The 24661-nt window shown below is 62.4% G+C and overlaps 12 protein-coding genes and 3 non-coding genes across 15 annotated transcripts; 11 read left to right on the forward strand and 4 right to left on the reverse strand.

The window, feature by feature from the left end:
• The first annotated feature begins 302 nt into the window (after positions 1 to 302).
• On the forward strand, positions 303 to 374 carry V1510DRAFT_t33. Its single transcript has one exon. It is a non-coding gene; the product is annotated as a tRNA-Glu (tRNA).
• Positions 375 to 1306: 932 nt separating this feature from the next.
• Positions 1307 to 1995, forward strand: V1510DRAFT_412173 (uncharacterized protein). Its single transcript, XM_066933028.1, has 2 exons — positions 1307 to 1880; positions 1919 to 1995. The coding sequence occupies exons 1-2, from the start codon at positions 1621 to 1623 to the stop codon at positions 1965 to 1967; spliced, it is 309 nt and encodes a 102-aa protein (XP_066790762.1). The 5' UTR covers positions 1307 to 1620; the 3' UTR covers positions 1968 to 1995.
• A 113-nt stretch (positions 1996 to 2108) lies between these two features.
• Positions 2109 to 2875, forward strand: V1510DRAFT_401499 (RNA polymerase III RPC4-domain-containing protein; the record flags this gene model as incomplete). Its single annotated transcript, XM_066932031.1, has 2 exons — positions 2109 to 2444; positions 2477 to 2875. The coding sequence occupies 2 exons, from the start codon at positions 2109 to 2111 to the stop codon at positions 2873 to 2875; spliced, it is 735 nt and encodes a 244-aa protein (XP_066790763.1).
• On the reverse strand, positions 2874 to 10593 carry V1510DRAFT_412175 (uncharacterized protein). Its single transcript, XM_066933029.1, has 3 exons — positions 9371 to 10593; positions 5072 to 9337; positions 2874 to 5036 (listed from the first exon to the last, which is right to left on the reverse strand). The coding sequence occupies exons 1-3, from the start codon at positions 10122 to 10124 to the stop codon at positions 3172 to 3174; spliced, it is 6885 nt and encodes a 2294-aa protein (XP_066790764.1). The 5' UTR covers positions 10125 to 10593; the 3' UTR covers positions 2874 to 3171.
• Positions 10594 to 11146: 553 nt separating this feature from the next.
• Positions 11147 to 11747, forward strand: V1510DRAFT_401500 (uncharacterized protein; the record flags this gene model as incomplete). The annotated part of the gene is made up of 4 exons (XM_066932032.1): positions 11147 to 11207; positions 11240 to 11451; positions 11483 to 11584; positions 11616 to 11747. 4 exons carry the CDS (start codon positions 11147 to 11149, stop codon positions 11745 to 11747), a joined length of 507 nt encoding a protein of 168 aa, XP_066790765.1.
• Positions 11748 to 12115: 368 nt separating this feature from the next.
• V1510DRAFT_401501 (uncharacterized protein) lies at positions 12116 to 12979 on the forward strand (the record flags this gene model as incomplete). The annotated part of the gene is made up of 4 exons (XM_066932033.1): positions 12116 to 12391; positions 12428 to 12553; positions 12587 to 12669; positions 12706 to 12979. 4 exons carry the CDS (start codon positions 12116 to 12118, stop codon positions 12977 to 12979), a joined length of 759 nt encoding a protein of 252 aa, XP_066790766.1.
• A 214-nt stretch (positions 12980 to 13193) lies between these two features.
• V1510DRAFT_t39 lies at positions 13194 to 13265 on the reverse strand. Its single transcript has one exon. It is a non-coding gene; the product is annotated as a tRNA-Pro (tRNA).
• A 554-nt stretch (positions 13266 to 13819) lies between these two features.
• Positions 13820 to 13893, reverse strand: V1510DRAFT_t38. Its single transcript has one exon. It is a non-coding gene; the product is annotated as a tRNA-Ala (tRNA).
• On the forward strand, positions 13843 to 15210 carry V1510DRAFT_412184 (anion-transporting ATPase-like domain-containing protein). The gene has a single exon (XM_066933030.1). The coding sequence runs from the start codon at positions 14089 to 14091 to the stop codon at positions 15049 to 15051; it is 963 nt and encodes a 320-aa protein (XP_066790767.1). The 5' UTR covers positions 13843 to 14088; the 3' UTR covers positions 15052 to 15210.
• V1510DRAFT_292528 (WD40-repeat-containing domain protein) lies at positions 15095 to 16826 on the reverse strand. The gene is made up of 2 exons (XM_066930673.1): positions 16651 to 16826; positions 15095 to 16511 (listed from the first exon to the last, which is right to left on the reverse strand). The coding sequence occupies exons 1-2, from the start codon at positions 16741 to 16743 to the stop codon at positions 15138 to 15140; spliced, it is 1467 nt and encodes a 488-aa protein (XP_066790768.1). The 5' UTR covers positions 16744 to 16826; the 3' UTR covers positions 15095 to 15137.
• On the forward strand, positions 16421 to 18126 carry V1510DRAFT_412188 (uncharacterized protein). The gene is made up of 2 exons (XM_066933031.1): positions 16421 to 16957; positions 17460 to 18126. Exons 1-2 carry the CDS (start codon positions 16920 to 16922, stop codon positions 17632 to 17634), a joined length of 213 nt encoding a protein of 70 aa, XP_066790769.1. The 5' UTR covers positions 16421 to 16919; the 3' UTR covers positions 17635 to 18126.
• On the forward strand, positions 17575 to 18892 carry V1510DRAFT_292524 (uncharacterized protein). Its single transcript, XM_066930672.1, has one exon. The coding sequence runs from the start codon at positions 17761 to 17763 to the stop codon at positions 18763 to 18765; it is 1005 nt and encodes a 334-aa protein (XP_066790770.1). The 5' UTR covers positions 17575 to 17760; the 3' UTR covers positions 18766 to 18892.
• Positions 18873 to 19791, forward strand: V1510DRAFT_441300 (uncharacterized protein; the record flags this gene model as incomplete). Its single annotated transcript, XM_066935631.1, has 1 exon — positions 18873 to 19791. One exon carries the CDS (start codon positions 18873 to 18875, stop codon positions 19668 to 19670), a length of 798 nt encoding a protein of 265 aa, XP_066790771.1. The 3' UTR covers positions 19671 to 19791.
• Positions 19792 to 20936: 1145 nt separating this feature from the next.
• On the forward strand, positions 20937 to 22548 carry V1510DRAFT_412193 (uncharacterized protein). The gene has a single exon (XM_066933032.1). It carries the CDS (start codon positions 21102 to 21104, stop codon positions 22314 to 22316), a length of 1215 nt encoding a protein of 404 aa, XP_066790772.1. The 5' UTR covers positions 20937 to 21101; the 3' UTR covers positions 22317 to 22548.
• A 1434-nt stretch (positions 22549 to 23982) lies between these two features.
• V1510DRAFT_412196 (uncharacterized protein) lies at positions 23983 to 24657 on the forward strand. Its single transcript, XM_066933033.1, has one exon. It carries the CDS (start codon positions 24247 to 24249, stop codon positions 24535 to 24537), a length of 291 nt encoding a protein of 96 aa, XP_066790773.1. The 5' UTR covers positions 23983 to 24246; the 3' UTR covers positions 24538 to 24657.
• Positions 24658 to 24661: the final 4 nt, after the last annotated feature.

Here is a 24661-nt window from a genome sequence, read left to right on the forward strand (position 1 = left end):
GCAAAAGTAAATTGCAGCACCTACGATTCCAGCGTGGTCTCCCACCGCAGTACTAAGTAGGCCTACTGAAGGTTAACGGGTGTTGATCGGACGGGGAACTGTGTTTTCTTCAGAGTATGGCCGCAACTGCAATATTAGAATCAGCAGGTGATTTTGTCTTTCTGTTGTTCGACACATTCCCATGATAACTTTGTCCGCCATTTAGCGCCCGCGCGCTATCTTGACCGGAGGTTGCGACACCTTCGAAGGGATGGCATTCATGCCTTTACATTCGCATGCTGTAACCCCTTACCATAAGCAAATCCGAAATAGTGTAATGGCTAGCACGGTCCGCTCTCACCGGGCAAATCGGGGTTCAATTCCCCGTTTCGGAGTACTTTTTTGCAGCTAATTGTTGTTATCACGTGAGCACGCGTCGCCTTCGCATGTTCGTCTGGCTCATGGCGCCGGTACTTTACGTATATTTACCAAGAGTGACAGATCCCCGTACATGGTACTGCACGCCGTGATCCTGCCGCCGAGTAGTTCGCGAACGCAAAAATCTTGCGCCAAGCAAAAAGCGCGGCAAAAGAAATTGCAGCACCTACGATTCCAGCGTGGTCTCCCACCGCAGTACTAAGTAGGCCCACTGAAGGTTAACGAGTGTTGATCGGACGGGGAACTGTGCTTTCTTCAGGGTATGGCCGCAACTGACGACTATTTCTGCAAAGCAAACTCATGTTGCCATCGAGAGCTTTACTACAGATGATCTGTGCAAAAATAATTGCAACACTCACGATTCCAGCGTGGTCTCCCACCGCAGTACTAAGTGAGCCCACTGAAGTTTAACTAGTGTTGATCGGACGGGGAACTGTGCTTTCTTCAGGGTATGGCCGCAACTGATAGAGAACTGACAACATTGGGCTAAGACATATCTCACAAGATCGCTCGTGCTTCCTTATGTTCTCGGTCTTTGCTGGACTGTGTCTCGTCGGAACCTGACCCGTGGGCCCTATCGAATCTCGAATACTCCTACCAACGTGCGGAAACAAGGCACCTGCGCTGACCCGCATGAAGCTCGCACGAATCAAACAGGCACCGCTGCAACCTGTCGCTCCTTCAGCGCACTCCTCGTCCCCAACATATGCAAACCGACTCTAATAGAAAATCCCTGACAGTCCGTAGACATCTGCCGCGACAGATCAGTTTAGAGGTAGCTGATCGCTCGTAGCTTGCGGCTCATTGGTCAGTAGGCAGTATGGCACCGCCTATGCACCCTTGACAGCATTGTGGTAGCCCATTCTGAGCAATTGGCCCGTCCTTGTAGGATCCTTTCGTCTATTTTATACCAGCTCATCGCCGCTCTTGCAAGTGGAGAGCTCCACCCATGGGCTGACTGGCGTCCCAAAGTACCAAAAAGTCAAACTCCACGAAATGGTTGGGAGTTGCGTCCAGATAATTTTCTCGCAGAAGTGCAAACTGCAAATTTTTGAAAAATCATCACTGCCAAGGGCTGCCTGGACGTCTTCAGCGCATTAAAGACTAGGTAGACCAGGCAGGCCAGTCCGGCGGAACCAGCTCAAGCAGGTCACACTTTTGCGGTCTCACACGCATCAAGCTCGGCAACCGCAGCTACAGATCATGCCGCCGAAACCAAAGCCACCAGCAGAATCGGCCGCCAACCCGGCTCGGCCCGGCCCGGCCGGTCAAACTGGCCAGCCCGGCCAGTCTAGCTCGAGCATTGGAGTCCCAGAGTCACGCCTCGACACGCTGTCGTCGGCGCCGCGCCGTCTCGGCGCGAACCGCGGTGCACCGCCGCTTGGCCCCAATGTCCGCGCAGGATCGGCGCCGACCGGAGGCCTCAAGTTCAAGCCCAAAATGGTCGCCAGACGGACGCGAGAGTAAGTGGTGAGCATTTGTGGACGACACTGACAAGCAGGGAGCGCGATGCATCGGCGCCGGTTTGTGGACGCTCCGAGCTGTACTGACGCCAGGTTAAACTAGAAGACACGGGCCCCAAGCTCCCGCGGCCGCAGGCAGCTCGCGGCGGCCGAGGAGGCCGTGGCGGTGTGCGCGGAGGCGCGCCCGGCGCTGGCCGCGGTCGTGGCCGATTCGAGCCTGTGTCCAGCATGGCCGCGGGTCCGTTTGCAAACCCCGAGTTTGGCGACCCCAAGCAGCGCTACCGGGGCGCTATCGAGCGCATGCCGTCACAGCCCGGCTCATCGCGGGCCACTCCCGCGAGCGGCATCCGTGTGCAGTCGTCGTCGCGCGAGGCCACCGGCACTCCGTTCGCAGACGACGACTCGGGCGACGAGCTCGGCGCGGATGGCCTGCCGCTCGACAAGATCAACCTTTCAGAAAACATCCACATCGCCGGTGAAGACGCCCAGTACTTCCCCGTCCGCGACGAGTTTGCCGTCGCGTCGGCCGCCAGCAACGAGCCGGCCGCTGACGAAGACATTTTGGTAAGTCTGCGGCGGCGCCGGGCTAATCGCAGTCGGCGGACGAAGAGGAGACGGACGTGCTGCCGCCGATCGCGGACCTTGAGCAGAAACTGTTTTTCTTCCAGTTCGGTCCCGTGCTTCCCCAGTTCGAGCCCACTCCGCCCGAGGCCGGTCAGGAGTTCACGGTCAAGGCCGAGGACGACGATCCGGCGCGCACCGACGGCTTTGTTGGCCGGCTCTTCCTGCACCGGTCCGGCAAGGTCTCGATGCGCTGGGGCGGCCTGGAAATGCAGGTCGCCAAGGGCGCCGACGCTCAATTCCTCCAGGACGTGGTCGTGCTCGACCACGAACGTGATAACAAGGCTTGCCTACTGGGCCAGATTCAGAAGAAGCTTGTCGTCACGCTCGACATTGACAATCTTTTCCCGACCGCCGACGACGAAGAGGAGTAAGAGAAGCACTTGTATTATATGGCATCTATTATACACCAGTTGAGACCTCAGTCCACGACAATAAATCATTACGCACACAGCTCCTGAGCAGGCACTCTTGTTATTAATCAATCACCATCAGAATGCACCAACGCCCAAAAGCAAGAATATCGTAGTGTACAAAGGAATCAAAAAAGGCTCTCAGAGCATTAACAAAACAGGTACAATATTACGCGACCTGCCAACAGGTAAGTAAACAAAAAAGGGTAAACAAAATAGCCAGTGACAAGCAAGATTGATTGACAGCTGTCAGATCCTCAGCGCGAAAACGGGTAGTGCGCAGGAATCAAAACAGCGTCGACGGCCGAGTCAGGAACAGAGCCGGGTGTGACGCTGGTTGTGGTCGCAGGCGTCGAGGGAGTCTCAGACAGAGGGCTGCTTGCGGTCTGAGTAGACTCGGGGGAAGAAGCAGTCGTGGCCGTCGTAGCGACGGAAGACACAGACTGGGCAGAGAAGTTGAATGAGGCAGACGAGAACGAGAAAGACGAGGTAGAGCTCGCTGTCGAATCAGTCGCTGAGGCAGGCTCAGCGGGCGCTGCCAACTTGCTGGCCACGCGAGCGCGGCTAGCCTGTGCCAGCGCAGTCATGCGCTGAGTCGAAGGACGTCTGGTGACGTAACGGTCGACAGGCTTGATGTTTTCCTTTCCGCTCGCAGTCGACTTCTTCATCGGCCTATCGGATTTCTCGCGGTCACCGTCAGATACGTCAGAGTTATCGGCAAGCGCTTCCAACAAGACAGGGTCAGCCGAGAGCGGCTCCACAGACGTATTCTCGACTTTGCGTCTCACCGCTCTCACAAAGTGTTTGTCAGGCACGGCTTCAGGCGCAGGGGCGACCTGAGCCGGCGCAGAAGCAGGCGCAGAAGCAGAAACGGGTGCTGGAGCAGAGAGCATAGAAGTCAAGACGGGATCGGGTGTAATCGCTGGGACAGAAGTTGCGAAAGCCGGAGGAGGGTTCACGGCCGGAGCCGGCGCGGGAATGAAGTTCTGGACAGTAGCAGAGGTAACGGTCGGAGCGACAGGCAAAGCCATCGAGCCCACCTCCGCGAAGGCGGTAAGATTGCCAGACGAGCCTAGGAGAGACGACATCCCAAGCGGCTGCATGTCGGCAAAGAGCCCAAAGTCGTCGTTCAGTGTCGGATCAATCTGCTCCATGACTCCAAGAATGTCATCCATGTTAAGCGGTGCGTGACGCGCAAGATCGATCGCGCTCATGAACTCGTCACAGAGGGCGGCAATGTCTTCAGTGGAAGGCTCCTGCATGAGAACTTCGGCGCGTGCCATCTGCGCCTGGCGATCAACAACAGACTGGACAAGGTCAATCTCCTCCTGACGAGGTAAAACGCTGGCAGACTCAGCAAGCATGGCCAGGCCATCAAGCGGCGAAGGAGCCATGGCCGGAGCAGCAAAAGGCATGTTCCCTGAGGTCGCCGAAAGAGACTGGTGACCTTTCGCCTGGGTGGAGGCAGCAGCACGACGGGCAGCAGACGCAGGCCTTCTCAGACCGCGTGAAATAGGCGCGCGCGAGGCCGCTGTCGGAGCAGGTGCAGGGGTGCCGATCGTGCCCTCGGCTGCCAACAGAATGCTAGATATCGAGCCACCGAACAGTGAAGTGGCTACAGGAGCCGATCCAGGAGCCGAGGCAGGAGCAGCAGGAGCAGCGGAGAAGTCGAACGCAACAGGAGCGCCGGAGAACTTGAAACCAGAAGCAGGTGTGGATGCCGAACCAGACACAGAGCTAGAGGGGGCGAACATGGACGAGACAGAGCCAGGAACGCGGACCTCTGCAGCAGCAGTATCAGAATTTTTACCCGAAGCAGACGAGAAAGGCTTGGCCTGGGCATCAGCGGCCAACATGAGGTCTGCAAACGAGGCCTCTGTTGGAGCCGAGATAGATTGCTCGAAACGGCGACCAGCTCCTTCGAGGGCAGGACCAGACTTCACGCCGGCCGGCGACGACGTGAAACCAGAGTCAAGCTCACCGAAGGATTTAGTCACAGTCGAGCCACTCACCATGAGGCTAGACGGCGCCGAGGCAAGAGTAGAGCAGGGTTGGCTCGCGACTTCCGAACCCTTCTCATTCCCGGACGGCGCCGAATAGGCACTCTCGCGGTTGAATGTGTCTGTGCACGTCAGCATCGGCCGTCTTAATACTTACTCTGAGCATAGGCATTCGCGAGAATTGCTGTGGGATTAGGAGAAGCCTGCGACGATGGTGTGGGCTTAACAGGCGGGGCTTCCGAAGGCGGTGGAGGCTGAATCGGAGCGGCCGTAGCAGGAGGCGGCGGCGGCGGCGCCGCGAAGTGATCAACAGCCGGTGCGCCTTTAGCAGCCTGAAGAGCAGACGTCGTGACAGCCGCCTTGAAGAGGTTCTGGGAGGAGGAACCAAAGATACTCTCGTTCCTGGTAGTGTCGAACAGATTCTTGTTGGCAGGAACATCGAAGAGGTTTTTCTTGGCAGGAGCGTTCACAAGATTCTTCTCGACAGGAGCATCATTGAGGCTCTTCTTGACAGGGGCCTCAAAAATGCTCTTCTTCACAGAAGTAGAGGTCTGCGCAGGAACAATTGGAGGATCAGAGGACACAAGAGCAGGTGCAGAGACAGTAGCTAGTGCCTGACCGCCATCAGAAGACTCGGCCTTAGACAAGGCAGCAGCTCTGACAATGGAGAAACCTTTGACCGGAGAGAGCGGACGAGAGGCTCCAGTACCACGAGAGCTAGCATCGGACAGAGAAGAGTGAGCAGACTTGGAAGAAGTCTTGGTCGGACTTTTTGGTCGAGGAACCTTGGTAGGACTCTTGGGAACAGAGGCCTTTGTCGGACTAGCAGGAAACAGGACCTTGACAGGACTTTCAGGCAGAGGAACTTTCGAAGGAGACATAGGGGCAGACTTCGAAGGGCTCTCCGGCAAGGCAACCTTCGTCGGGCTCAAGGGAACAGAAGACTTCGCAGGACTTCTGGCAAGAGAAGACTTGCTAGGACTCTTGACAGGAGTCCTGCTAGGATCCTTGGATGCCTGGGATTCCAGAGACAACAGCGATTGTTTCGCGCGCGCTGGCGACGAGGCAGACACAGAGGCGGAAACCTGGGCGGCAGCAGCGGCCTGAGCAAACGACATTGGCTTTGTGACAGCCGGAGCCTTGACAGGAGCGGATGTCGCAACAGTAGCAGAAGCAGGAGCACGGACAGAGGGAAGAGCCGCGTCAAAGAGGTTCCTTGCGGGCACAAAAGCTTTGGCAGCGGCCTTCGCGGGCGACTTCGCAGGCGTCTTCACTGGCGTCTTGACAGCAGCTTTGACAGGCTGCCTGACAGAAGACTCCTTTGGCGCAACAATGTAGGGCAGCATGAACTCAGGCGTCTCATTCCATGACTGAGTCGGTGCAGAGTTCGCCGCAGGAGCCTTCTCACCAGTGATGGCGTTCGAGAGAGTCTGGAGCAGGCTCTTGCCTTGTTCAATGAGATTCTGCACCATAGCGGCGTCAGAATCGTTGTACACCACAAACGCCTGCAGGCGATCAATAACATTGCGAACAGCGTCAATTTCAATATTGATCTCGTTGATGTTGAGTTTGGCAGCGTATTCGGGATTTCCATTAAGCGTGTTCAAGGACGACGCAAGAGTCTCACGGAACTCTTGAGCAGCTTCGAAGGATCTGGCATTCTTTGAGTTGGGCTCAGTTTCCATAGGAATAGGCGCTTGGTCGCCGTTTGCAGGGGCAGAGCCAAAGTTTGAGGCACCATTAGAGGACACGGCCCAAGGCCTGATCACTGGAGCATTGACTGGAGCGCTCCAGGCAGGCATGGCAGGAGTAGGGGCTTTAGGAACAGGCCAAGAAGGCGCTGATACAGGCGCAGGCGTGGGAGCAAAAGCAGATCCAGCAGCAGTATTTCCTGCCGCGGCGGCTGCAGGAACAGCACTGATCGGACTTCCCCAGGCAGGAGTCACAGGTGTAGTCGCCTTGACAGGAGTGCTGCTAGCAAACGGCGAGGAGGAAGTCGGGATGCTAAAGGCGGGCACCGTTGACGACGTACGTCTGGCCAACGCAGCTTGATGCTCAGCAAACGCAGCGCGCTCTCGAGCAATAACAGATATAGAACGCGACGATGCTGTGGCCGAAGACGAGAACGAAGGCAATCCGGTCACAGGAGTCTGAGCAGTGGCTGAAGCTGCGCCAAACGCTGGACGCTTGGCTGACGACGGAATAAACTTGGACGATCCCACAGAGCTGGAGGTCGAGGCGAAAGCAGAAAGCGGGCGAGTTTCGGCTGAGGCTTGCAGCGGCCGGTTGACAGAAGAATTGAACCCGGATCCGGAGGCTGGCTGCGGCACGCCAAACGCAGGCGCACTCGCTATGTCAACGTCCATCTGCATGGGCTCGACCTCAGGCTCGAAGTAGTCTTCGAACGGATCACAATCCATGGGTGCACAATCATCTTCGAAGGTAGATTTAACAGTGTCGGTGAAGTCGTCAGCAGGCCCGATATCCATTGCCATTGGTTCCGCCTCGGGCTGCGTTCGTGGCAACTGAGAGCCAGAAGACTGGAAGCCGAAAGACTGGGCACCAGACTGGAAGCCAGAGGACTGGAAGCCAGTGTTTACACCAGAATTTTGAGAGCCAGAGGAGTGAAAGCCAGAGGAGTGAAAGCCAGAAGAATGAAATCCAGAGGGTTTGAAACCAGAGGATTGGATCGCAGAATGCTGAACACTGGCTCCGGCGCCGGTAGGCTGGACAACAGTCTGAAAGCCAGACGAATTGAAACCAGAGGTGCTGAAACCATAACGATTAGACCCAGAGGAAGCCAAGCCAGAAGACAGAGTGCCTGAAGGCTGGCTGCTCAGAGACTCAAAGCCAGAAGATTGCAATACATGTTGTAAGCCAGGCTGCACAGAGACCGAAGAGCTATCGGTGTCCCGAGGATCCGCAGGGAAACCAGCCGACGGAATACCAGTCGGCTGGCCAGCCATGGAGTCTGCATTCGCAGGTTGTGCCACGGTCTGGGCGGGAATCGACTGAACAGAAACCTGCTCGACAGGAGCGGGTTGGGCAAGAGTGGACTGAGCAGGAGCAGGTTGAACAGAAGTGGACTTAACGGGGCCCGGATGAACACGAGTTGACTGGGGACCAGTGATCTTGGTAGAAGCAGAGTTCCAAGGACGAGTCTCCGGACGTCTCGTTGCCAGGCGGGAGAGAAGAGAACGGTTGACGTACTCGGATAGCGTATTCTTGGGCCGCTCAACAGTCTTCTGCTTCTCCACAGGCTGGGGTTTCTCAACAGGCTTAGGCTTCTCCACAGGCTTGCCGTCATCCTTGCTGTTGGGATCAAAGATAGGCTGGCAAATATGGACGAAGGAGCCAAACCGGCTGGCATAGAATCGGCGGTGGGTGAAACGGTGTTCGGCCAAAGCTCTCTCAGTTTCCACAGATAGCCAGTGGTCGTGGTGAGAACAGACTCCGTGGATTCTGTCTGGGCCTTCAAACGCATTGTTGGCAAGGCTGCGCTGGTAGGCGGCTCGATAGTTCTTGTGGTTTCTCTCGAGCACGCAGTATAGCGCATCTGAAGTCAAAGGACTGACGCTCAATTCCGAGTCAGTCTCTGTCTCACGATATGCTCGCAGGCTGTTGATGTTGGCAGCATGCGTGCTTTGACAAGGAGGTCCAGCGGCGGTTTTTCGAAGAGCGTTAGGGGCCATGAGAATAGACCGGAGAGCCTCCAGGATCTTGGCATATTCGGTCTCGCGTGCTTTCTTCTCAGGGTGAGACACACCAGCCCAGAAATTGGCTTCGGCATCTACAGCGGGATTGATGTACTCCACAAGGCTATCGGTACCGTTGCGCCAGGAGCAGCTCGAAGAGATGAGCGCAGAGCCATAAGTGTAATGCACACTGAAGCGGTAGTTCAAGAACTTGACAAAACGCTCGTCGAAAGTGTCGTTGATATGACTGTCAGGCGAGTTGTCGAGAATCACAAGCGAGTTATAGCCGAAAGGGTAGTACGGGAACTGACCCGGCACGAACGGGGTCTTGGGAGGTCTGTTGATATGGAGATGACGCGACGGGACAGTCAATTCCACATTAAGCAGAGAGTTGTCCAGAAGTCGCTGCTCGAGCACATGGTCGTTCTGATAGCGCGGAGGACGAAACTGGTTTCCAGGATCGATAAGGGGACCGCGATCGAATTGGGCCTGTCTCGTCGGATTACCGGACGAGAGACCGCTGCGACGGTGACCATGCTGACTCTGGTTGGTAGAAAGTGTGCCCCAGCTCGCGTGCTTGGAGAGAAGATATTCCTGGGAGACAGATTGAACCGTGCTACGGACGCCGGTATAGACATCATAAGCACGACCAACAGTTGGGTTTATCGGCGAAGAGTATTGCAATTGGGGATCGAACGTCGCTCTCCCGGTGGTACGTTTAGGGCGGGCTATCAGTTAGACGCGTTCATAACCGCACTTACTCGTGTCGTTGTTGCGCAAAATCGGGTCGACAGGTCGCGTGGGTACATCATTGCGCTCGCATTGAGTCGGTAACGGGTGACGCTTGTTCAAGCCTCGAACTTCGCGCGCGGTTCTGGCCGCGCGCTCCAACATGCTGCGAATGCTGGCGAGGCCGTCATAGAGCACCCCCATCTCATACACGATCGTGTCGTCGTCCAAAGATCTATCCGGAGTTCCAGGAGAGTCTTCCATTTGGTAGCCCGGGCGGGGCGCCTTCGAGGACGTTTGCGCACCCGCTTGAGCCTGAACAGTTTCCAAATCGACGTTTGAGCGTTGGGGCTCAGTCACAAATGGCGACGAGCCTTCCGAGGACAGTGGGGACGGCCAGCCCCCAACAAGGGCCTTGGGTTTCGGTCTTTGCGGTGTCTGTGGTGCTGGCGGTGTCTGTGGCGCTGGCGGTGTCTCCGGGGGTTTGCCTGCGGGTCCGCGATCGGGATCCGTGGCTTCCACCTTGCCTGCAGCTTGAACAGAGGCAGGCGGATATTCTCCAGGCAGAGATTTTCCAGAACCAATGGGAACACCAGAAGCAAAGACGTCGACCAGACCCTTGTGCAGGGTCTTGACAGGACGGAGAACATAGACATCGAGAAGAATGAGAACCAGGCGGATACAGAGTGCAATGAAGATCATTTGCAGCATATTGAAAGAGAAGATGCTGCTGACCAAGTCTTGGACTTGGTCAACTGCCATCTCACAGATATAATTGAGGGCCATTGTGGCAACTGCGCAGCAGAGCTGACAGGCCAATGGCTCAGGCAGTAGATTTAGTCTTGTTATCGCGTGGCGGAGTCAGCTCGCGCGGACAACGGCCTGATTTAAATACAGGAGCGCGAGGGCGGCTGCGGCCCAGCCGCGGTTCGCGCGGGAGCGCGTGGGTTCCCGTCAGGCGGTAGATACGAGCATGGGGAGTTCATGCTCCGCGGGTTGGGCCGATCCGCGTGATGCAACGCGTGCAAGCGAGATGAACCCCGTTGTGGCGGCGCAACAAAACTGCGGCGCGGGGCCGCAACGGAAGCGGCACCGGGAACCTAGACCCGCGCGCGGCACCGGGGCGCGTGTCAGCAGACGGATCCGGACGAATTGAAGGCCCTCGCGGGCGTGCAAGGCGGCAGCGTGACCGGCGAGCGGCACAACGGCGCGGCGCTCCAGCCACAGCCATCTGCGGCGGACGCGTGCTGCCTGTTGCCGTGGCGGGCGCGCTAGCGGCACGCACCGACCGGCAGGAACCGACGGTGGCGCAGGAGCGTCATGCGTGGCGCGTCGACCCGTACTCGTGGCGCAGTGTCCGTGCTAGTCGTAGTAAGGTCGTGCAGGGTGCTAGTCAGCGGCCGTAATTGTTCTTCCAGCGTGTGCGCCCACTGTCAAACGTAGGCCAGAGCGCACTCTTGCCACAACGGTTTCTGATGAACGGACACGCCGACATACACACACCGACGACGCGCAGCGGAGCCAACGGACACGCGGGGGCTGGGTCGCACGGGGCGACCGGCAGCAGCCTGGACGCACTGCGGGCGCGGCAGCACGCGTTGGAAGACGAGATCACAGAACTAGGAGCGGTTCTACATTCGGTATGGGGTGCATGATTTTGGATCCGCGGGGACGGTTCGCATACGGTCCCTAGGACCAGTTCGCCGGAAGGGCTGTGCAGCCAGGCTCCAGTGGCCCGGATTGCCGTGCGGCCGGCGGCCGGCGGCCGGCGGCCGGTCTACAGCGCTGACGATCAGCATAATGCCGATATGGACACGCCACTGCTCACGGAGGACGGCTTCCCGCGTTCGGACATCGATGTCGCGCAAGGTACGTGCCGGTATGCGCCGAACTGACGACAGTGCGCATGACACGCGCGCGAATCATCCGGCTGCGGAATGACTACCGCGCGCTGCTAGGCGAGCTCGAGCTTGCGCTGCACGACCACCACGCGGCGCTACGGACGCTGGGCCCGGCCGCGGGCTCGGCGACAGCGGCTGCGGCCGCGCCGGTCGTGGAGGTGCCGTTCGCGGTCGTGAACGACGTGTCGCACAGCAGTCCCGCGTTTGAGGCGGTACGTAACTGGCTGGCAGCGCTGACAGCAGGGCCTTGTGCGTGGCGACCGCATCATCCATTTCGGCAGCGTGCACGCCGGAAACCACCGGCGGCTGGCCGAGCTGGCAGCAGTAGTGCAGGCCAACGTGGGCGTAAGTAGCCACCACGCCGCGCTGACAGCAGTCCCCGATCGCGATTGACCTCGTTCGGAACGTGACCGAGACTGGGATCGATACACGTATGCGGCTACGCCTGGTCCCGCGCCGCGACTGGGGTGGCAAGGGCATGCTGGGCTGCCATATCCTGCCGCTGTGATCGCGCCGCACTGCGTGCGGCGAGGAGCTGTGGCGTTGCGCCACTGTGGCGCCGCCGCCCGCCACGCCACAGCCGAGCCGCACGGGCTCGGCCTCGCGGCCGCCCCGCCCCGCGCCCGATCTGCAGTGGCCGGTGGACCCTTCGCCGCTGCAGTCGAGGCGCCCGCGCAGACCGCGTGACCGCTAGCGGCGCGGGCGGACGCCCGTCCGGGCTACCTGGCGGGGAGCATCTGTAGATAGCGCGAGTGCACTTCCCTAATAGTTCTTCACCGTTCTAACGCTTTTCACCCTGCTTTTTATTTACCATCCTCACCACCGCCCTTTTGCCCATCCATCCACGCCATTGCCCGCCGTCGTGCCTGCCGAATAATGAAGTTCACCGGATTGCTAGTTGCCGCGCTGTCGGCGCTCATCGTGAGCGTCCGCGCGGATCCCGAGGACTTTGTCGATGCCGAGGAGACGTACGTCCCGCAGCTGTCGGTGTCGTCGGTCTTCCTCGACAGCCCGCTGCAGCCTGTCACTCTGCTCAACACCAAGCCCAACCGGGTCGAGCTGACGTTGACCAACAATGAAGACAAGGACTGCTCGGTTCAGGTTGCTGGCGGCGCGCTGTTCGCGCTGGGCGGCGACGTGGCTATCGACAACGTAAGTAGCGCCCCCCTCGTGCTCGGCTGACCGCAGATGACCGCTGCGCGCGTTGGTCCTCTGACTGTTCCTGGCCACTCGTCTCAGGTTGTGCCTTACAGCTTTGTTGTCGACCGCGAGCCCAAGGATTACGTCCTCCGTCTGGGCCTGCTCGTTGAGTTTGTAAGTATCGGTCTGTGACGGCGCTGACCCCAGGATGGCCAATTGCTGCAGACCATCGCCTACAACTCGACTGTGTCGATTGCCGACGTCCCGGTGTCGTTCTTCGACCCCCAGCTGTAAGTTTGCCTGCATGGCGGGTTCGCTGACTCCAGTCTGTTCCTCTACGTTGTTCTGACCGCTGTCTTTGGTGGTAGCGGCTACTTCGCTTACCAGAAGTTTGGCAAGCCCTACCTGAAGGCCCGGGCCAAGGCCCAGAAGCAGAAGGAGGGAGTCAAGCCTCGGGTGGCTCGCAAGTCGCCGACCCCGGTTGCCAGCACCACTGGTTCGGACGCCAAGTACGATGAGAGCTGGATTCCCGAGCACCACCTGCGCTCGAGCACCCCCAAGCCCAAGAACGTCAAGAAGGTCAAGAAGACCACCAAGTAGGCGGATCCAGGAGCAACGGCGCCTGGCGCGACACGACTTCGACCGCGTGCGGCGTGGTAAAAGTTTTGTATTTATACAGCTGCCTTCAGCCAATGTACTTACGACCATCCAACAACTCGGGCCATGAGAGACTGATCTATACGCGCACTGGCCGGACAGGCCGCTGATGGCAGGCGCCGGCTGGCAAGGCTAAGCACGACGTAGAAAAAAAAAAGGGCCGAGCTGGGAATTGAACCCAGGGCCACTCGCACCCAAAGCGAGTATCATACCACTAGACCACACGGCCGTCCCTTCAGAAGGCGGCGGAGTTTGCATATTTTATCGCGTTCAGCCAGCTGCTCGCTGCAGCCGCGCGCCCCTTTGATTGCCATTGCGGGCGAGACGTGCAGCCATAGGGGGCGCGTGCGGCGTCCTGATGACCGCCGTTTGACGGCGGCTGGACGGCAGACTAGTGACTGCCACTAGACAATTGGAAGAACGCGCCCCGTGGTCGGCCAAACACCTGACACCAGCACGAGATTGTGCTGTCTCTCGCCACCAAGACCGCCACCAATTGGACCCTATTGACCACCGCACGAGAACCAGGACCTAGTTCGGCATCGCACGAGACCGCCGTCCTGTCAGCAGCAAGAACAGATGGCACTTGGTGACTTCAGTCTGTTCCTGTGCATTAGCGCACGAACGCTAACCATGTAAGTCATAGGCAACTAGGCCCGTGGCTGGACGTCCAGCTCGCTGGCACGGTGTACGACCCCGTAATAGCGGAGGAAATTACTGAACCTTACGCACAGCCACTTATTTTCGACCCAGGGGATGCCTTAATCAGGCGCGGAAAAAAATTGGACGACGCCGGAATCGAACCGGAGACCTCTCCCATGCTAAGGGAATGTGATAACCAACTACACCAGACGCCCATTTCTTATTTCGAGTGTCTGCAGTGCCCATAACTACGCCAGGTCCCAGACGCGTTCCAGCGCCACTGAGCCACCGGACGCTCACGTGTTCTTGAACGTTCTTGAAGGGCCTCGGTGCTTCGTCGCCCAGTCCAAGCCAGGATCTATATCTCCAACCACCAGCCTCCCGGAGACAAGCACCAGAGACCGCACAAGATGGATGACGTCGAACCCACTCTTCAGAGCCTGCTCGACCAGAAGACGCTGAGATGGATCTTTGTCGGCGGCAAGGGCGGCGTCGGAAAGACCACAACGTCGTCTTCGCTGGCCGTGCAGATGGCCAAGCACCGCAAGAGTGTGCTGCTCATCTCGACTGACCCCGCGCACAACTTGTCGGACGCATTTGGCCAGCAGTTTGGCAAGGACGCGCGCCAGGTCGAGGGCGTCGACAACCTGTGGGCGATGGAGATCGACCCATCCGGCTCGATCAAGGAGCTGATCGAGCAGCAGCAGGCCCAGGCCGACGGCCAGGGCAACATGATGCAGGACCTTGCGTTCTCGATCCCGGGCGTGGACGAGGCCATGTCGTTCGCCGAGGTGATGAAGCAGGTCAAGAGCACCGACTTTGAGGTGATTATCTTCGACACCGCGCCCACGGGCCACACACTGCGGTTCCTCTCTTTCCCGACCGTGCTTGAGAAGGCGCTGGCCAAGGTGTCGGAACTGTCGGGCCGGTTCGGCCCCATGCTCAACGGGCTGCTTGGCGGCCAGGGCGGCGCCGAGGGCGACATGTTTGCTAAGCTTGAGAGCATGCGCACGACGATCAACGAGGTCAACGCGCAGTTCCAAAACCCCGAGCTGACATCGTTTGTGTGTGTGTGCATCGCCGAGTTCCTGTCGCTGTACGAGACCGAGCGGATGATCCAGGAGCTCACGAACTTCAAGATCGACACCAACTGCATCGTCGTTAACCAGCTGCTATATCCCGGCAAGGACAGCCACTGCGCGCAGTGCATCGCGCGGTACCGCATGCAGCGCAAGTACATCGAGCAGATGGAGGACCTCTACGACGACTTCCATATCGTCAAGCTGCCGCAGCTGACCGAGGAGGTCCGCGGCGTGGCCGCGCTGAAGCAGTTCAGCAACATGCTTGTGGAGCCGTACGTGCCGCCGGAATAAGCGCGGGCGCAGCCGCTGTATATAACGTCCAAGAGAGTGATGCAAGTTGCTAGAGTACACAAAAACTTTTAGGCCGCGCCGGGCGCCTAGGCTAGCAGCATCTCGACCATGCCGCCGATGCGGCTGGCCTCGCGCGCGCCGTCGATGCCGGCAGCGACCTTGCGCCGCAGCTCGTCGACCATCTCGCCCAGCACGCCGGAGCGCTCCATGGTGCTGCCGTACATGTCCACGGCGACGCCGACCCAGTCGGCGATGATGTCCACGTTGCGGAAGTCGCTGATGTTGCGCACGGCCCAGCGCATGAGCGGCTCGAGCGTGGCCTCGTCGCGGTTGAGCAGCGACACGCGGGCCTTGCCGCGGCGCTTGAGCTCGTCGAGGATCGTGATCGTCAGCTCGATCGGCGTGCCGGCGCGGAACGCGCAGTCGAGCGCGTCGCCCCACTGGAACGCGTTGATGTATCGCTCGTACTGCCGCAGCTTCTTGCTCTTGCGCGTGTCGTCGACGATGGCCTTGTCGGCCGTGCCCTTGTAGTCGGCGCCGCGGACCATGCGGGCGTAGTTGGTGCCCTTGGCCTTCTTGACGCCCTGCTTGACGCGCGGCTCAGACTTGCGCGTGCGCACGGCGAGCAGGCCCTCGGACGAGCCCGCGACAAAGTGCCGCTGGTCGAGCGACACGCCGCAGGACAGGATCGCGCCGCCGAACTTCCAGCCGAACTTGACCTCCCAGCTGGTCGTGTCAAAGACCTTGACGTGGCCGTCCAGCGCGCCGGCGAGGACCGCGTTGGTCTCGCCGCCGCCGAGACACAGCGACGTCACCGTCTTCTGGAAGTTGGTCAGGTGCGCCACCGTGCGGCCAGACACAATGTCCCACACCTTGACCTCGGGGCCTCCCGCAGATAGCACCGTCGTGCCCGTCAGCGGCAGCACGCTCTCGACGGCGGCGCCGTGCTCGAGCTGGGCGACCGCGCGCGGTGTACGCGGGTCAAACAGACGCACGACGCCGTCGTAACTGCCCGTCACCAGATTGCTGCTGCCGGGAAGAAACGCGCCCGCACGGACGTAGTCGCCGTGCTCGCCGTACTCGACCACGGGCTTGGACGAGGTGATATCCCAGATCCGGGCCACGCGGTCGTCCGAGCCCGAGAACAGCCGTGTGATCTCGCGCTCGTGGAACTTGACCACGCGGACGTCCTGCTGCGTCGGGTTGAGCGTCACCAGGATGCCGCGCGAGTTGACGTCAAAGATCTGGATCAGGCCCGAGGCGTCGCCGGCGGCCAGTAGCTTGCCGTCTGACCGGAGGTCGCCCGAGAATGCCACATCCTTGAATCGCGAAATCGTCTTGATCGGCTGCCGGGTCTTGGTCGATAGCAGCTGGACTCGCGGGCCGGCCGTGATGGCGATGTGTGTGCTGGAGAACGAGATGTTGGTGATGGGCGCATGGTCTTTGATGATCAACGGCGTCTGGACGGTCAGCGGTGCCGGGGAGGGGTATGGCGCCGGGCGGAGGACGCGGCGGCCGGTACTGCGGGCGCCCGAGAGGCCCGCAGCCGCGCGGTCGGCGGCAGCCGCCGCTGGCCCCGAATCTGCTGGCCCAACTTACCTTGTATGCGCGCCAGTAACGCTGTTCCGGCGTCGTCTGCGCCGGGAGCACTGCGTTGCGCACCGGCTGGATCTTCTGACGAGGTGCCGACATCCTACTGTACACTCGACGGGTCCCTGTGTGTCTCGTTGCGTGCTGTGGCCGAGAATCAATTTGCGATCGAGGTCGGGTCGGGCAGCGTAAAAAAAATTTCGCGATCGCTGACGCTGGGAAGTTTTTTCGGCGAGCGCGGCTAAGTTTGGCGGCTCACTACGTGGAGCTTAAGCAACATGAGCAACATCCCGCGGTACCCGTTTTTGATCTCTCGGTAGGTACAGAGTGAAGGGCAGGCGCGACGGATGGATGGGACCTGGCGGAGACGGCAGCTGGGACGCGAGGGCGGTCGGGATGGAGCTGTTGGCGAGACGGGCTGGTGCCTGGCCGGGCAGGACGACGCCGTCGGCAGGCGGATGCGCGCGGCAGCCTGCCAGACGTCTTGCCGACGGTGCGCCTGGAAGCACGGCGGAGCGGGCGGTCCCGGGCCGGCCGTGCGCAAGACGCCGGGCGGCCCGCGCCGCACGGCGTGCGGCTGCGCAGCCGCACGCCATGCGGCTCACAGCTTGCCAGCGCCTGCCAGCCGCACGCCCCGCGGCGCTCGCCAGCCGCACCCCCTGCGGCGCTCGTGAGCCGCATCCCCTGCGGCGCGCTCAGCCCCTGCGCCACCCGCCGCCCGCGCCGCCTGCGTCATGCCGCCTTCTGCGCACCGCCGCATGTTCCCGGCTGCCTCGCCGCTGCCGCCAGCCGCCGCCACCGACGTAACTGACCACCAGCACCCTCGACCCGCTCTTTGGCATCTTCGTCGGATCCATGGCGTTCTACACGTACGAGCGGCGCGAGGGCCGTCAGGACGGCCACACGCTCAACGAGCTCGTCGCCCGCCGCTGGGCCGCCGAAACCGGCCGCTGGTCCGAGGCCAAGCCCGCGCCCACCGAGCCGGCCAAGTAGTCGCCCGTCCGGCGCAGCAGCATGTACATAGTCAAGGCGCAGTCACGCTATCACATGGCCGTAATCTACGGCGCCGGCCCTGGCCACGCTTAAAACCTGAGCTCCCAGCTCGGCATCCTCATCGCCATGGACGCCACCGAGAACTCAGGCACTAGCTCTGGCCTGTTCCGGCGGTCGACGATGCTGGCGCTGGTCAATCCGCCGGAGCGACCGGGCCTGCTGCGGGCGGCGTCGATTGGCTCCGCCGAGAACGCAGAGAAGGCGCGGGACGCGGCGCCGGTTCGCCGCTCGGGTTCGTACCGCAAACGCGAGCACCAGGTGCCGGACGGGCTGATGCGGTCGATTACTTTCTTCCGGCAGAGCGAGGTGCGCACAGCCAACAACAGCCAGATCCACAAGCTGTGTACGGCCGTGATCAACCTGTTTGAGAGCGACCGCGGGGCGGCCGTGCGGATCGCGGACGACAACGCTGGCGAGGCCGTGGGCGCGGCGACGCCGGCGCCAGCGGACGCGCCGGCCAGCCCGGCGGCCCGGCCCTGTGCTGATCCGCTTGGCGGCCGCGCGGACTCGTCTGGCTCGGTATCGACGACGTCGACGGCGTCGGCAGCGTCGGCGGCGTCGACGGCCTCGGCGCCCGCCACGCTCGACGGCCCGGCGCCCGCCGCCGCCCGCGCCCGGCCGGCCGGCCCGCGCGCGCTCGCTGTCGCCCGGCTCGAGAACCTGTTTGCATGGCGGCGCGAACAGCGCGCCAAGGTCTCGTACTTTCTCATGCACGTCTGCCCAGACTACGCCGTGCGCTGGACGGTCCCGGTCGCCAAAACATACACGATCCGGGCCGCCGAGCGCGCCCTCTGCGCGGCCGAGCCCCGGCTGGTCTCGGAGCTCTGTCCGGCCGCCGGCGACCGGCGGGACTTCCCGCTCCTGCGGCGCGAAATGGCGTACCGCGAGCCGCTCCTCCAGCTCGCCCAGGCCGTCCTCGCCAAGCGCCTCGACCCCAGCCACGTCGGCACGCTTGCCCGCGACTGGTTCCCGTTCGGGCCCGGGCATGACGCCGACACCATGCTGGCCGCGCTGCGCGCCAACGGCCGCGTCGACGACTCGGACGAGCGTGCTGGCCACGTCTCGCTGTGACGCAGACAGAATCGAAATACGGCGCGCCGGCGCGCGCGCCGGCGCGTATTTCTACGGCGGCCGAGCCCGTCGGCCGGCACATCCTTAGAGGCCTATATCTTTATCAAATGGACATGCTCGAGGTGCTGGTCAACTTCCGGGGCGTTGTGGACGACGTGGGCAACGTGCTGGCCACGTACTTTGTCCTCGACCAGATCGTGGGCGCGATCCGGACCAACGTGCTGCTGTTCGTCGTAGTCGCCGGCTACGTTGTCTACCGACACCTGATCCAGCGGCCGCGGCGGCTCAACCGCTGGAAGAAGTACGTGTGCGGGCTAATTGCGTCCGCCGTGCTGCGCTTTGGCGAGAGCGACGACGACGACGAGCGCGCGGACGAGCGCGCGCGTGCGCCGCCGCCGCCCGGCCGCCGCATGGCCGTGCCGGTGCTCATCGACGAGTCTGTGTACGCGCCCGGCGCGCCGGTCTCGCCGCCGCCGGACTGCTGCAGCCGCCGCGGCAGCCGCCGCGGCAGCCGCGTGCGCTCACCGCGGGCCGGCCGCGGCAGCCCGAGCCCTCGCTCGCCGCGCTCGCCGGCGTCAGACTCGCCCTCGTCCACGGGCTCGGCCTACCCGGCGTTCCACGGTGACAGCGGAACGCCGGAGTTTGAGCGGCCCCCGCCGGCGGCCGACCGCTGGTCGCCGGACGCCCGCTGGTCGCCGGCCCAGGAGACCTTCGTGATGGCCACGCGCCAGCTCATGTCGCCGCTGTTGGCCAACGAACGCTACTCGCTCGGTATCGACCTCCTCCGCGGCTCGCTCACTGTGGTCTCCACCATCATGCCCGACCCGCCAACACCGTCGGGCAAGCCTGACTCCAAGAGCTGGCTGTCTAGCGTTGTAGACATTCTCGACGAAGTCTGCACTTGATCCGCTGACCGCTCCTCTTTGGACCGCGCAGCGGCCGCCACTCGTTTTTCCGACTTCGATTCACTCTTTTCCACAATTTATGTCTACATAGCTGTACACTAATAAACTTGACTCCGATATAGGGGCTGCGGCTGGCTGCGGCTGGCTGCGGCTGGCTGCGGCTGCGCGCTGGGACGCTGGCCGGCCCGATTGGGACGCCAAGATGCGAGCGTACGCGGCGCCACTGCTGTGCCACTGCCCACTGCCCGCACAGTGGCGCGGCACGGGCCAGGCAGCCGGGACGCGGTCCAGCCAGACTGCGGCCGGCCATACGTGGGCTGCGGCCCGGCCACACGCCGAGAACGGGCACGGCTCGGACACCGACACCAGCCGCCCTGAAGGAACGCGGCACGTGTGGTGCCTGCCGGGCACGTGCCCGGCGCCCGCGCCCACGCACGGGCCACCGCATCGCGTTGCCTGTGCGACGTCGGAAGTGCCGCCGCACAGCCACGCTGTGGCGCGCGGACGGCGCCCGCGGCCGCTGCAGATCTCTGCCTGCTACGTGCAGGGCCAGCAGGCTGCCCGCCCACTTCGCGCTCCAGCTGATTCATGTGCCAGAAATAGCGCATGCAGGTGCCACCGTCGCGTATGCCGTCAGCAGGTCCGCGGAACCGATAACAGCCGGTGAACTGGCAGCTCGGCAGGTCCTTATAAGCGGTTCCCTCCCGTGGCTATGGCCATCATTCACAATGCAGGTCCACAATAACACCACAATCGACCAGAACGGCGTGCGGAACGACATCAACGTCGACCTCAGCTCTGAGGTCAACCACGGGCTAGAGGAAATCTTCCACAGCAATCAGCCGGAAAGCTGCGAGACTGCGCTGAGAGCTGGATGCGACCGCATGCTGGCGTTGAACAGGAACGTCCTGTTCCTGTACGACGCAGGCAATGTGCGGTTCAACTTTGACGGTCCCGAGCCGCCGAGAAGCCACGTCAAAGTCCACGTCGGCAGAGGCCAGCGAGACCGAGGCTTCCACTGCTGGGTCATGAACCGGGGCCAGCATTACACGGTCGTGATCAGTGGCGATGGCGGGTGGAACAACCGGGCGTGGGCCGGCGTGGTGGACCGGAGGGATGTGGGGTCGGCCGTGCGGCTCGACTTTCGCTAGTGAGGTAGCAATGCACGAGTAGCCGAGTTGGGACAGCGCGCCGCACCGGGTGCGGCGCGCTAGCGCACGGACCAGTAGCTTAAACCTGGCGTCGTGGCCCGCGCACGCGTCGCCGGCCCGCCCGGTCACGCGCGTCAACACCGCGACCGGCCGCGCCCCAGTTCGTTTCACGACGGACTGCGGGTCCCGTAAATAGGCGCAACGCGTCCTCTTTGCCGCCCGCCATCTATATTCTTAGCACAGCCGTCTGTGCATGTGGTAGCCCCTGGACCCCCGGCGAATGCGCGCGACCGTCGTGCCGACTCCAGAACCCGAAGACCCGACCTACGTGTTTGTGTACTGCGCCAGCGCCGCTGTCGTCTGTGTCGCTCTCATCGCCGTCGCGCTCGTCCAAAAGTACTGGGTCGAGATCGTGCTGCATTTTGCCCATCGGTACCTGAAAGGCGACCTCTCCATCGCCGCCATGTCCGCACTCGAGGCCGGGCTGGCCATCCACAAGGGCGGGTACTACTACCTGTCCGAGGCCGACGCCAACGCGGTGCACTCGTTTGTCGAGACGGCCACGCAGCAGATCCTGCACCCGGCGCTGCGCCACCCGGAGATGCCGTTCTTCGACAGCAACAAGCCCTCCATCTTCCGTGCGCGCGCGGCCTCGCGCCTGACACGCGAAGATGCCCAGGCCCAGACCGAGAAGGTGCTCAAGACGATCCACGACCTCAAGCCGACGAAGCAGCTGCCGGCCGGCGGGCCGCGCACGCTGCCGATCGTCGAGCGCGCGCCGGATGGCAAGGGCCTGCTCGTGCCGTACCTGCAGCTCGAGGAGTTCCGTGGTGTGGGTATGACCATGCTGCTGCGCGCGTTCGACGACGAGCCTGCGGCCGGCGCCGCCGCCGACGGCGAGCATGCCAAGCTGTCGTTCCTCGTCCACAAGTACGTCCGGCTCGTGCAGACCACGATCGGCCTATCGATGCTGTCGGCCACGGTCACGCCTGTGTCGGGCCCGCGCCTGTTTTCCCCGCTGTACATTGCCATGGGCGACACGGCGATCAAGGTCCTGACCGGCGGTGCGGCCGCGCCGCAGCCCGGCACCCTGGCCTTTGACGAGGGCTATTTCAGCGGCCGTGACGCGCGCCCGGCCGGCCGCCGCGAGCTCAACGTGCTGCGCCTGGTCGACCTCTTCTCCAAGGAGGCGCACAACATCCAGCAGTTCGTCCAGGACCTCGTCTCCGCGCTCGTCCTCTACATCCGCGACCCGCCGCTGGCCGTCGCCATGCGCGACCCCGACGCGCCCGTCTCGATCTCGGCCGAGGACTACACGCACGTCCTGCAGACGCTGGCCACCGAGGTCGCCCGCGAGCTCTTCCGCGACCAGGAGGTCTGGGACTCGGTCGCCGGCTACCTCCGTCTGGCCGTCCTCGTGTTCTCGTCCGACGAGGTCCGTGCGCACCTGCCCTGGGCCCGCCAGACCTCGGTCTTTCTGCGCAACTTTGTCTAGCGCGGCTACGCGTCCTACGTCCGGCCGCCGTCTCTCTTTGGGCGCAGGCCGACTGCCAGGGGATCGTGTAGAATAGTGCCTATAGATATACCCAGTATAAAAACGGCGTGCCCGACACCGGCGTCGAGGCAATGAATCAAAGAAGAACCTAACGAGAGACAACCAGATAGTCCACAGAGACCGGTAACATATAGCTCCTAGCGGAGATGCCAATGAAAACAAAATAATGAGCGACGTGAAAGTGCCCGCAGGCACGCCCGCCCGCGGACGAGTATAGTATTCAGAAATATTGAGCAGAGCCCAGAGATGATCCATGAAATTGCGGAGCGCGCGTCCGTGCTGTTCGTGTATTTTTGTTCGTGTATATGGACGCCGGGAGCAGGTCGGCTATTGGCGGAATGAGGCGGGCGGTGCGGCGCGTGAGTTGGGCTGTGAGTGGGTGGGAGTGTGAGTTGCGTGAGCGCGTGTGAGCGCGTGTGAGCCCTGCGTGAGCAGATCACAGCGAGCCCGTGCACGGCGGAGCCACGCACAGCCACGCGGAGCCACACAGGGCCACAGCGCACAGGCCACAGCGGCCGCGCCGCACCAACCGCTCCCTCAAGCCACCCACGAGCCACTGCCCTCGCCACCGCCTCCTCCTTCTCTTCAACCTCCAGCCCAGCCCACCGGCGTAGATGCTCTATAGATATGCGTAACGGGGAGGACCGGCGCGAGCACCGGAGCGCTCACGAATGCGACGGGTATGGTAAAAATAAATGCAAGAGCTCACTGGCGCCAGCCGGTGTTGGACCGGCGCCCGCTCGTCGGCCGCTTCTTGGCCCACTGCTTCTTCTTGAACGCCGGGTTGGCGGTCGACGGCGTGCTCGCAATCGATGCGGCCGACGCGGACGCCGGCGACGAGCCCGACGACGTCACCCGCGGCGTGTTGAGCGAGACCGAGCCGGACATGGCCGAGACTGGCGTCGACGTGGCCGTGCGCACGTGCTGCTGCGTCTGCGACACGGACCGCGGCTCGCCCGCCAGCGCGTTGAACTCCTTGGCGTCCTCGAGCATGATCGGCTTGGCGTACGCCGCCGGCGCCGCGTTCTCGCTCGAGCTCGGCCCGCGCTTGACCTCAACCGCGCCGCCGGGACCGTAGTTCCACCGCCGCGCGGGCGAGATGTACTTGATGCCGTCGGCCGCGGCCGACCCCGCGCTCGTGTCCACGCTCAGCTGCGGCGCCTTGGTGTTCTCCTGCTCGCCCGTGGGCGACGGGATCGCCGACGTCGGCGCCGTGCCGCCGACCATCATCGTGTGCGGCGTGGACGAGTCGCTCGTCTGCGAGCCCGACACGCTCGCTCCTTCGGGCGTGTCCATCTTGTACATCTCGGCGACCTCCTTCTCGGTGTTGGTGATGCTCTCGAGGATGCCAGCCGACATGGTGCCCTGGTTCCGGCTGTTGAGGTAGGTGCTCCACATTTCGCGGCCCTTCTCGGTCGCGAGGTCAAACTTCTCGCCGCCGACGCTGAGGACGCACTTGGCCGCGCCGTGCGGCTGGCCGTGCGGGCCGAAGTGGAACTGCGGGTGCTGGACGAGCAGGCCGGGGTGCTGGGGGTGCATCGCCGGCGGAGGCGGCCCGGCCGGCGGACCCGCCGGTGCGCCCTGGCCCATTGGGCCCGTCGGCGGCACCGGCGGCTGGCCCTGCATCTGCTCGAGCGTGCTCAGCCCGTACATCTGCTGGATCGGCGGCAGCACGACGACGCCCTCGTTGACCATCTGGAAGATGCACGTCCAGAGGCGGCCCTGGCCCTCCTTGAGCCGCTCGAGCTCGCGGCGGACGTCGCCGCCGCGGTTGAGCCGGCCCTGAAGGTTGCGCGTCTCAGACTTGGACGTCTGGGCATACTCCTGCAGCCGCGACTTGAGGAACGACAGCTCGGTGGCGGTCGTGTCCATGAGATGGTGGATCTGGGCGACGAGCGTGTTGATCAGCTCGGGCGTCGGCATGTTGTTGGACGGGTGCGGCGGCGGCATGGCCATCATGTTGATGCCACCAGGGACGTTGACAGGAATGCCGGGCGGCATGGCGCCCATGGGCGCGTGCACAGGAATGGCCGGCATGGCCATCGGCGGCGGCATCGGCGTAGCCATCGCGGAGACGGGGGCGGGGGCGGGGGCCGCCTCGGTCTTGTCCGCAGCTTCGGCCGGCTGGTCGTCCTTGGCGACCGGCCGCTCTGCCGGCTGAAACTCCTTGATCATCGGCGGCGGCATCGGCATGCGCTGCGGCTTGACGACCGTCGGTACCGGTCGCGTGACCGCCTCGGCGGCCTCGGTCTCGACCGGTGCCGGCGGCAGCGGCTTAGCCACGT

The sequence above is a fragment of the Dipodascopsis tothii genome (genome assembly GCF_038497935.1).
Source record: "Dipodascopsis tothii strain CBS 759.85 unplaced genomic scaffold V1510scaffold_5, whole genome shotgun sequence".
Classification (NCBI taxonomy): Eukaryota; Fungi; Ascomycota; class Lipomycetes; order Lipomycetales; family Lipomycetaceae; genus Neoaidaea; species Neoaidaea tothii.